We start from the raw sequence: 12,066 nt of genomic DNA, 5'->3' as shown, positions 1-12,066 counted from the left end.
GAAAAAACTTGAGGAATAACAATTTTTGGAGCACTTAGGAACAGTCACAGAAAAAGGAAGAGACTTAATTAAATGACGAGTAACATGAGAATGAATTTTAGTAGATGGCACAAGAGACGCTAGCTCTTTAGAGCAGTGCCCATTATGGTATTTGTAGAAAAGAGAAAGAGAAGCAACATTACGATGATGTGATAATGGTCGGAGATTGGCTGCAAGAGCAGGTCCAACAATGTTTACAATGCATTTTTGCACCTTGTCTAAAGAGAAAGGGCATCATTAGAAAATCCGCCTCAGATATGGCAACAGTATTCCATACAAGACCGGATTTGAGATTTATAGAGACAGAGAAGAGAATCGGGAGAAAGAAAGTGTTGAGCTCCATAAAGAGATGCAACCTTAGCAGACTGGAAAACAAGACTCTGATAAGTACTTGTTAAATAGATTTAAAGTGAAGTGATACGAATGTCAAGCAATGGATCAACCTGTTTGACGACTATATCAGGTAGAATGCAACTAATGGAATCAAGAGATGATATTGATGAAAACTTCTTAGCAAACAATTCAGCTTTGTCTTTAGGAGAGGTGACAAAGTCTGAACCATACAAGAGAGGTGGAATTACAGATTTGCCCTTATTATTGATACTCCTAAAGATTCTCCAGAAGTCCAAGAGCCTAATTTTTGTGATGAAATACATGACCTGAGAATAGAGAGATTTGGCGTTAGACAAAACCTTTTTACAATGGTTTTCTAGCAATAGTAAACAGACATCTGTTTTCTGGAGAATTGTTTTGCTGATAGATATGGAAGTAACGGCTTCGATTGGAAATTGCAGCAGCACAATGTGAGGAAAACCATGGAGAAGAGTGAGGCTTGACCTGGAATTGTTGAAAGGGAATAAAAGATTCCATGCCAGCCTGAATCCACGAAGTTATGTAGGAAGCACATTTGTCAGCAGGAAGAGGAAAGATTTCTACCCAAAGCCTATCACGAAGAAAATCACCGAAAGAGTCAGAAAGATTAAATGTTGCAAACCCTAAAATTTAACAACATATATGCGCTTTTTTCTCTATAAAATTTATGTAACTTTATCACATAATGGTAAAAACCTACTGAATAAAAAAAATGAAATTGCATCACAGCATTCAAAAAAAAATTTAATTTTTATTTGACACAAGACACAGGAGAACAGCTTTTTGTTTTTGGTTTTGTTTTCTTCTTAGATGTGTTTATCACATCTGAATTCATTATTATTCATTACAGTAATTTTTACATTTTTTTTGTATTCATGGCCGATGATTGTCGGGCATGAAACTTCAAGTCATGCTAATCAGATTTTTTTATTTATCTAAATAATAAGAAACAATAATAAAAAAGCATTTTACAGAACATAAAATAAATTACCAATGTTTCCCCACATTTTGACATACAAAGTTGATAAGGTTGTTTCAAGTCTAAGTTTCTAAGCATTGACTAAATAAAAATTTAAAAAACTCTTTAAAAAACTATATATGTAAATATTCATAAAAAAAATTATTAAACCTAAAATCAATTTAAGTGATTATGTCAATTAGAAAAACTTAAGTAAAAAGTAAAAAAAAAAAAAATGAAAAGTTCTTCTTACAAATGGTTCATAATCATAATTTACATAATCAACTTACAAATTTACATAATCAACAGTTATAATTTATAATTATAAATTATTGAATTATTTCTGATTATAACTCTTTCACTAGTTTAGCTTTCTCTAACATAGCTTTCACTAACATAGCTTTCATTAACATAACTTTCACTAGTATAGGTTTCATTAACATAGCTTTCACTAACATAAGTTTCATTAACATAGCTTTCACTAACATAAGTTTCATTAACATAGCTTTCACTAACATAAGTTTCATTAACATAGCTTTTGCTAACATAAGTTTCATTAACATAGTTTTAATTAACATAGCTTTCACTAACATAGCTTTCATTAGCATAGGGACATGGTGGTAATTGAACTCGGAACCTCTCGCTTATGAAGCGAGCGTTCTACCACTACACCACTACCACATTTTATGATCTTAATTTAATCATTTTAGCATTATTTCTTAAGTTTTATTTGCGCTATACATTACATTTGATGATTTTATATTAAACGATCATATTAAACATATTAAACGATCTTGACATATTCAAATGACTGCATTTTAGAAATATAAAACTTTTCTAATATAATTACACAATACGGTTCTTGTTTTTTTAATAATTATAAAATTAATTCTATTTTAAAAATAAAAAATAAAACATGTCAAAAAACCAAATTTATGCACAAAATATGATAAAAAAGTAAAGCATGTTAAAAAAGTACTACAAATGGCTTGCAGTCAAAATTGCTGATAAAAGTCAACAAAAGCTGATAAAAGTGGGTTATTTAGGCTGAGTTAAACATTCAACTATTTTTATTGTAGAAGTTTTTAAACAATTTATGTTCATTGTATAAGTTACCATTTTTATATTCACTGTACAATTTTCATTACATTTATTGTACTACTTTCACTGCACAAGCTTCCATTATGTTTGTACAAACTACCTTTCTATTTGTACCTTTTCTGTACTCTTTGAAGGCCATCCTTGCCATATTTGATTACTTGGAGGAATTTTAGTAAGAAAAAACAGTTCTTCTTTAACCTAAAATGATTAAAAAAATTTATTTTCTTAATAAAATAATAATTTAGGGGCTGTCTATTAACTATATCAACAACTTTTTGGCAATTATTACCTCCACCCCTCCTCTTTGTCAACAATTTGTCAAATTTCTAGAGACATCCCCTATTAAAATTATGTCAACCCCAAAATAAAGTTAAAATGGAAAAAAAAAACACATCTTTTTCCTTCCTTTTTTTAAGTAGTTAAATTAACAAGTGACATTGTTCATGCCAACTTTTCTTGACCTCCCCCATTCCCCCTTGCTAACAATTGTCAAAAAATTTCAGACCTTCCCTCAACCTATTTTGTTGACATAATTAATGCAGGGCTCAAATCAACGCAAAAGTTTAATTTGAGTCAAAATTTAATTGCAAAAATTTTCTCAATCCCAATCTATGTCACCGCTTTGCGATAAGGAGAGTTATGTTAATATAAAATTGCATCTTTAGTACATGAGTTGGTAATTGTTATTTGTTTAACATATTATCTCTCTAATATCTCTAACATAATATATTTAAATATTATCTTATAATATTCTTGTTTGGCGGAGTTTAAAATAAACTACTGTTAAAATTTACAGCATTAAATTAATTTAAAGTTTGAGTTGCAGTTATAGTGTAATGAGCAAGTTTAAATATAATGAGCATATTTAATGATATTACAATATTACTTTTAGTAATTGTTTTTACTTAACATGATACTTAAAAAAGTAAAAGTAAAAATGCAAATGTTACAATATTTATATTAATTATAGAAAACTATTTAATACGTAAATGTTGCCGCTAAAACACTTTTTGATTTCAAAGAGTATTAGATTGTTATTGTAAAAAGCTATAAAACAACTGTAAAACAATACTGGGAAGTTGTTTTGTCATTATAAAGAGCTTGCGTTAATATAAAAAGCGTAAAAAATAAAACAAAGTAAATAAATAGAAATAAATAAAATGCTTTAAACTAATAATTTAAAACATTATCATCATAAAACTTTAACTTCTTATTTGCCCAAAAAAAAATGAGCAAAAAAACATGCTAATATCAATAGAGCAAAAAAAAAAAAAAAAAAAAAAAAAAAAACAACAACATGTTGTATCTTTATAACATAACATGTTATATCTATATAGTAAAAATTAGATACTACGTTTTCTCTGATTTATCATTTCTTGATCTTGCATACTATTAAAAATTTAAGTATAATTAATTTTTTCGTTCAAATGGTTTTTAAGTTGATGTTTTCATTCAATTTTTTTGTTCAAATTGTTTTGCAATAAAAAGTGAAAAAAAAAAATTTGATTTGAGGTCGCCCACAAATTACATCACGCAACTTTAGACCATTTTGGACCCCCCTCATCACAACAATGATTGTAAATGGCTTTACTAAGGTAGAAAATAAGCATGGCATTTCCGAGGAAGTAGTAAATATAGATACCTGGAGTTCTTGCCTAAAAGACTAGCACTTTAACAAGCTTACCAGAATCACAATAATGTAAAAAAATAAATGAATTTAAACTAAGATAAAAATATTCTAGCATAAAACAAAAAAATTTAAAACCCATAGTTGTGTTATGTGATAAAAACACATAAAAACTTTAATGATATCTTTGAGATACCATTAGAATTAGATTTTTTTCTGTTGCATATGAAATTTATAAAAAATATACTTACATCTTGTATTGTTTGTGTCGGTTTAAACTTTAATCTATATTCTTTAATACTCTTTAAATCATTGTATTGTATTAATAATGTGATATCACTACCATCTTCTAAATCAACGATTCTAAATTAATTTTAAATACATTTATATTTGTATTCTAATAAGATATATATTTATAAATAGGGATCTATGAATAAGACCATAAATTTATTTAAAAGAATACTAGCCCCAACCAAAACCCTCATACAATGTATATACACTTTGTTACATCCTATATAAATATGTGCACTAGGGTGTCCCAAAAAATGATTAAAATTTGAAAATCAAGAGACCATACTCTCAAAACTATTTTCAAGTTAGTAACTTTGCTAGATTTAAAGTTCTGCAAAAATTTGTAATTTTTTCTTTTTTTAATAAAAAAAACTATTCTGAATTAAATAGATAAATCACAACTTACAAATTTTATGCAATTAATGAAGCAAAAAACTTTTATAGATAGAAAACAAATCACAATTTTAAAAATTTCTTTTTATTCAATAAGACACAGAAAAACAGTTATAAAATTAAAGCTTTTGTAAGTTGACTTTTTGTCATTTTTGCTTGCAATTTTTTTATGATCTTTTGTACTTTGCTTCTGATTTACTTCTGTTCTTCTTCAACTCTTTTTGTAGATATTTTCACATAGTCTTGTATTTGCTTGTATCTTTCAGCACAGTCATTCGTAGGAGAGAGATGTTTAACAAATAAACAGAACTTTCGAAAGCTTTCAGTATTCTCCTAGGATTTTACTTTAATGCAAAATCTGTTCAACTTCGCTCTCTAAAAGACCAATAACTTTAAAAAGATACCAGGATTTTGGACTAACTAAAAAAATATGTTGTTTCTGATGCTAGAATCTGAATATTTTGAGGATATCTAGTTCTGAATTTCAATATCATCATCTTCAATCGCTAACACAACAAGCTGAAAAGTTAGGTACCAAGAGTGTTGTTTTATATTCTTTGTTAAAACCTGCCCTAACTGATCATCCTATTGCTCTTGTATTTTAACACTAGTCCTAAAAGCATCATAGTCATTCTTGTGTACTCTTGAAAACAGAGAACTTTTCAAAAACCATGGTGCATAAAAAACGGCTGTAAAAAAACTTCTTTTCTGTATTTCATTTTCTCTGTCATATTTTAAAAACATTTTTTGTTATTTCCAATGTAAGAAGGTAAAAACCGTCTACCATAAAACGTACTTCATGACAAGGTTTCTATAATCACCTCTTGCTAAAGTATTTTTGAGCAGGGGTTGGTACAGAAAGAAAACTGACTCAACTTCTAAGTTATCCTAATTCATTTTTACAACATCTAAAATGTTCACTTTTTCACAAACTTCCAACTTCTTTTAACAAACTTCCACCTTTTATTTCACTTTTTTTAACACTAAATACTAAGAACTTTTTTTAACACTAAATAAAATGGGGACCATTCGTTTTTCTTCTGAGAGCTTCCACGAAATGAGACATGTGCACCTTATATATAAGATGCCTGCATAACATATTATAGGGAGGTTAAGTTTTACATTCAGCAACTGAATTGAGTCAGCACATGCTAAAAGGTGAGTAACAACACATTGTTTTGAGAAAACTAAATAAAACTTTGTATTACCTTCATTTTTTTTTCAAAAAGATGTAATTTTTTGTATAAGAATTCTTTATTACCCAGTTACCACGAAACACACTTGATTAATAATATTTGCAATGCTTTCACATGAAAAAAAATCATTTAAGTTGTTTGATTTATCCCCTTTTAGCATAATTTGAATTAAAAAACAGATAAACATGTTTTAAAATAATGTTATTTTCAAGAAACACCAAGAAATTAATACTTACATACACTATACAATAATTCCTATATATAAAAAACTAATTTTAAAATATATACTACCTTCAAATAAATCTCTTTAATCTGAGATAAGAAATAGAAGCAACAATAACTTTCAATTTCAACTACTCCAAGATAGTGGCTTTCCTTATTTGGAAAGCTTTCAATGTGCTGTCTGATCAAAAGTTTGGTTTCTTCAGACAATGCTTGTTTTATGTGACATCCTTTTTATCATAACAATCATTTTCAAACCTCACAATCTTTCAATTCATTTTTTTGTAACAGCATGTAAACTTAAAACATATCTGCATTTGATCAGAACCCACCATAATGTAGTAGTTAAAGGTATCCCTTTTTTTTTAGAACTCTTTTACTTCCTGGATTGTCTCTGCTTTTTCTTCTTGAGAATCAATCAAGGATTGTAGGAACAATTTCTGCTTATCTTTAGTGTTGAAGGTATGGAAATGGTTTAATTTGATCCTCTTTGTTAAATTTCTCAAGACAGTTATTCCTTATGCAGCCAAAAAAAAATAAAAAATACTTTTATATAAAGTATTATTAAAAATTTTAACTGTGAAAATGAAATTGTAAAACTCCTAGTAACATTGAATACAAAAAATTTATTGTGAACAATAATTGATATTGTGAACACTTCCGTAGTTAAAAAATGTTTAACAAGTAAATCTTTTTCAAAAATTATCTTTCTGTTTTAAATTATTTTCATTATTAGACATTTGTAGTATTTACTACAAAGTTGGATTTTTGAACATTCTTTAAGCTTTTCTAATAAATTTTTTTGTATAATTACAAAAAACATTTATTTTCTTCATAACAATAAAAGCAAAATTGCAAAATTAAGAAAGACACACAAAATTGCTGTTACATCCAAATTTTTAAAATATGCACCTTCTGATTGTTGACTAGATGAACCATAACAAATGATTATTTTCTTTTTTGGATTAATTTACAAATTTTTGAAGATATAGTATTTTTTTGGGGGCACAATGTGCACTTTGAATAAATTAAAAAAAAAAAAAAAATTATAATAATAATAAAAAAAGTAAAACAAAATATCTATATAACAAAACAAATTCTATCAATAAATAAAAAAGACTATTCATCAAAGTTGTTATAACGGGTGATGCGGAAGTTATCGGACAAAATAAACTTATTTATAAATAAAAAAACAAACTACTATTATATTTTTTTTAAATAAAGCATTTATCTTTTAATAAAAATATATTATTTTTTATACGAAAAAACACCACCATCTGCAATTGATCTCAATTTGGCTCTGACGCCTTTTATATGCGACTGTAAAAAGTTTAAATCAATTTCTTGTAGTTTTAGTTTAATGCGATCAATCAAAACTTGCTCTGTTGAAGCTTGCCAATCTCCCTTGTAAACCTTCTGTGCCAAATGTCCCCAAAAATTTTCAATTGGTCGTGCTTGAGGCACATTTGGGGGATTGGATTCTTTATCAACGTAATAGACATATTGGTCCATCCAATTTAGAGAATCTTTAGAATAATGAGAACTTGCTAAATCTGGCCAAAATAAATAGTTAAAGTCTCCATGATACTTGTGAATAAATGGAAGAAGTCGTTTTTCTAAACATTCATTAATATAGATTGATGAATTGATCGCTACAGCTTTGGAAGTGCGAAACAATGGCTCGGACATACCACGGTCAGATATGGCTATCCACATTAATAATTTTTTTGGAAATTTCTCTTTTCCTATAAAACAGACACTTTCTGGGCATGTCTTTTTGTTGTTTGTGTAGTATCCAGAATTTCCAGGCATGTTGTCCCCTGCAAAACAAAAGTATTTTTCGTCATCGATGACTAGAAGCAATTTTGTGTTATAGAGTTGGTTAACTAGTTTCCTGCTTCTATTCTTTGCCTTTATTTGTTGTTCTATAGTGTATTTTGGAGTCTTTTCATGTTTTCTATATTTAATATTCATTTTTTTTAACTGACGACCCATTGTTGATTGATTTACACCGAATTTAATACCTATTTTTCTCTGACTGACCCCTTTTCGATTGTTGACAAGTCTCGTTAATTCGGCTTTCTTTTCTCTAGTCCAAGATGTCGGACGACCAGGGTGCTTTCTATCAGAAAACAATTGAACAGTTTCAAGTCTTTTTAGGTTATCATATATTGTACTTTGAGCAAATCCTTCCTTTTCAAAATGATTTACAATTTTTTTTTTTTTATATTAGGTTTATTTACAAAAAACATTTTTAGTCGCTTTCGAAAAGATTCTCGTTGAGCTGCATTTAACCTCATTTTAAATAATTGTGTTTCAAATAATAAAGTTTATATTTTATAGAACGTTTATGCCTACGCATAAAACCACAAAAATTTTCTTATGTATTTCCACCTGCTGAATTAAAAAATGGCTTTAAAAATGACATATTAGCTCTAGTTTATGAAATAAAAGCAAAAATTTTCTCTCAAGGGTACAAATATTCATTTTTTGAAAATTTTTTGTTTTGTTTTGTTTTGACTATCCGTGTTTTATTCATGTTCAAAACTTGTGATACTAGTTATGTGTGCTTGCTAAAGTTGCTGGTCTAATCTATTCTTAGTTATTTTCATTTACTAATGTAAGTTTTGACAAATTAATATGCTAAGGAAGTGTGTAAATTTTACCACAAAAAGTTGATGGTTTTTTTGCAGAAGTACTGTTACTAATTGAATGTAATTAGCAAACTAACTGAAATAAAATTTATTGCTATTTTATATCTCAGAAACCAGAGCAAATAAAAAATTTTCATTGTCATTTTCTTTTTATCTAGACCAAAATGAGTATAATTTGAATAAAATTGCTAAAGATACAAAAAACAAAAAACAAAAAAAAAACAAAAAAAAAAAAAAAAAAAAAAAAAAAAAATTTTTTTTTTCCCAGTGTAATTAAATATTATTCAGAAATTTACACTAAAAAATTTCAAAAATTTTATAATAATTTACCAATTTTTAATGAACTGCATCATTTGTAGTTCAATAAAAATATGCAGTTATGAACATTTTTTAATATAGAAAATATGAAATACTGAATACTGTTAGTAACTGTTAAATTAAGTAAACATTAAATATTACATATGAAAGTTATTAAAGTTAATTAAATTTTATATTATTTTTTAATTTTTGTCAATACCATTACAAAGCAAACAAAGCAATACTACTTTTAAAATAAATGATAAGATTAAACTTGATTGTAGATTAAGTAGATAAGACTTTGGTTAAGTTAAGCTACAACAAAGATATGCTCCTTCAGAAATAAACAATAAATAAAATGAAACTTGATTAAAAGGTTAAAAAGATATGACTTATATTAAGTCATTTTCTTCAACAAAAGCAATGTTACTTTTGAAATAAACAACAAATAAAATAAAAAATAAAACATGAATATGAGATTAAGGAGATAAAACTTTGGTTAAATAAGCTTCTTAGAAAGTTATTTAATAAAAACATTCCTAAAAAACTTGTTGTATTTTTTTATTTAGTTTTTGGTTGAGTTTAGTCTATTTCTGTATATTTTGTATTCTGAATTTTAAAAATACAGTACCAAGCACAGCAGTACCAAGTACCAAGCACAGCAGTAATTTATTTAGTGAATTACCAGTAAATGAAAAAGTTTTAAACCAGCTAAGAGTTTAAATTCAAGAAATTTATGGGGAGGATAAAGATAAAAAAAACTCGAGAATGCAAAAAAAAAAAAAAAAAAAAAAAAATATTTTTGCCAATAAAAGATATTCTATAAAATCATTTTTACCACTAAAAAATACCTATAAAATCTTTTTTTTTTTTTTAGTAACATCTTTTTTTTTAGGAAATTCTTGAATACACCTGCGGTATTCAAAATCATCTAAAATATAACAAATGCAATAATTTTATGCAACAAAAATTTTACAAACGCTTACGGAATAGAGTTGGTAAATGTTTTACTTCGACCATATTCAGCATATGATATTGATTTCTTATGTAAATACAATTTAGTTTCCTTGCATAAATTTAATGAAGAAAGAATGGTCTAAATAATAAAAGATTTTTATTGATAAAAATTTAAAAACTACATTATTTAGTTTATTGAAATTTTATAGTCATAAAAAAGGTAAAGCATTTGTTCTTGTTTTGTTATTGAGAATAAAAGTAAAACATTTATTCTCAATAACAAAACTCAATAAACTCATTTGGGCTTTACATTATATATAATATTATACATTATACTTACATTATATATTATATTATACATTATATTTACATTACATATTATATTATACATTATATTTACATTATATCTGGACTATTATATTATATTCAATAAAACTTTTTTTTAGCAAAAATGTTTTTCAAGCTTGAAAAACAATTAAATAAAAAGGTTTTGTATTTTCTTTAAAAGCTTTATTAAAAAAAGAAAAAGTAAAATAAATAAAAACTACAGAGGTGAACAAACTATTTGTCTAATCGCAATATTTTAAAATGTCTTGAACAGATTGTCAAAAGACATAAAACATAATCAAAAAGCATTTTTGATTAAATTCTTTGCCTGAAGTGCGCCATTTTTGCTTATGTTTTACCCTTATTAATAACATCGCACAACAAATGATGACCTAAAAAAAAAATAATTATACAACAACATGCTAAAAAGAGATCCCAAAGTGCCAAGACAAGTTATGTTCATATTTAAGAAAATGTTTAAAAAAATATTTAAGCTGAATTTTTTTGATTAAAAAAATTAAATAAACATATACACAGAAAAACTTTTAAGTTTTAGTTGAAGCTCGCCGCCTCCATTTTTAGTGTGATTTTTAAGTCTTTAAATATATATGCTGTAGTCTCAGACTTGATAATTCATTCAAGCATGTTTAATTTTAGAGAGTTGTAATAATTGTAGAATTTTGATAAGAAATCTAAAAATTCCTTTTTTCTTCAAATTATATAATTTCTTTTCATTTTAGATTACTAAAGAAGTTGTTTAGTTACTTTTTATTATATAAAAGTTTAAAATTATATAATTTCTTTTTCATCATAAACTACTAAAGAATTTCTCTAGTTATTTAATTTTCAAATTTTCCTTAAACTCACATTAAAAATATGACTGATATATTTCAGATATTATAAGCTAGTCTATTGCTGTAAATTAGTTTTGTTTTATATTTATTGTTATTAAATGATATTTATCCTTATTAAGATTCTGTTAAAAAAATTGTTTTGTGTTATTTAACCATATAAAAGTTTAATTAATTAGCATTTATTTACAAAACTTTTTATCTTGTACAAATACTTGAAATTATTAATCAGTCATGCAATAATATATTAAATGGAATTTATTTTGTAAAAGCATGTATTGCTTATTTTTTAAAACTAAATAATGATTGCTAAACATTGCAAAAAAGGTGTAACATAATTAAGTCTTTTAATAGGTTCTCAAAATGTTTAACTTAAATTTTTTAATAAAAGAACAAAGGTAAATATAGACAAATTCTAACAGGGTTAACAGATTTTCTGAAATTAAGCTGAGTTTTAGAGCTGCACGCTCATTAGGAAATAACAGAAAGAGTTGCATAGCCAGAACTAAAGAAGCACAAACAAAAATCATAGCCATCATACATGGTTCAGTTTTAAAAATATAGTGCACGCATTTACCTTGGGACATCTGTTGGACCTTTTATGTCCGAACATCCTTTTGGCAATCCACTAGGTAGTTAAAGTAAACTGTGCAAGCATGCGGTAAACTAACTATATGTGCAAGCATGCGGTATTACTATAATATAAAAAAAATTATTTACATCATCAGATAAATCTTCATTGTCCTCTACCAATCCTTTGATTCTCATTTTATGATCTTGA

At 26.4% G+C, this 12,066-nt stretch overlaps 1 protein-coding gene across 2 annotated transcripts in view; it reads right to left on the bottom strand.

The window, feature by feature from the left end:
- Positions 1 to 12,066, bottom strand: part of LOC101236869 (FAS-associated factor 1) — a 142,404-nt gene that overhangs the window by 54,744 nt on the left and 75,594 nt on the right. For both annotated transcript variants that reach the window (XM_065801144.1, XM_065801145.1), the window contains 5 exons: positions 12,006 to 12,066; positions 10,137 to 10,246; positions 4,349 to 4,460; positions 2,585 to 2,668; positions 1,403 to 1,471 (listed from right to left, as the gene is read on the bottom strand). The exon at positions 12,006 to 12,066 is cut by the window's right edge and continues 37 nt beyond it. In XM_065801144.1, the coding sequence (XP_065657216.1) occupies positions 1,403 to 1,471; positions 2,585 to 2,668; positions 4,349 to 4,460; positions 10,137 to 10,246; positions 12,006 to 12,066 (436 nt within the window). The remainder of the gene's footprint in view (positions 1 to 1,402; positions 1,472 to 2,584; positions 2,669 to 4,348; positions 4,461 to 10,136; positions 10,247 to 12,005) is intronic.

This window comes from Hydra vulgaris, chromosome 07 (genome assembly GCF_038396675.1).
Source record: "Hydra vulgaris chromosome 07, alternate assembly HydraT2T_AEP".
In the NCBI taxonomy this organism is placed as follows: Eukaryota; Metazoa; Cnidaria; class Hydrozoa; order Anthoathecata; family Hydridae; genus Hydra; species Hydra vulgaris.
The sequence above is the reverse complement of the archived record's forward strand: the minus strand, read 5'-3'. Positions and strand labels throughout refer to the sequence as shown.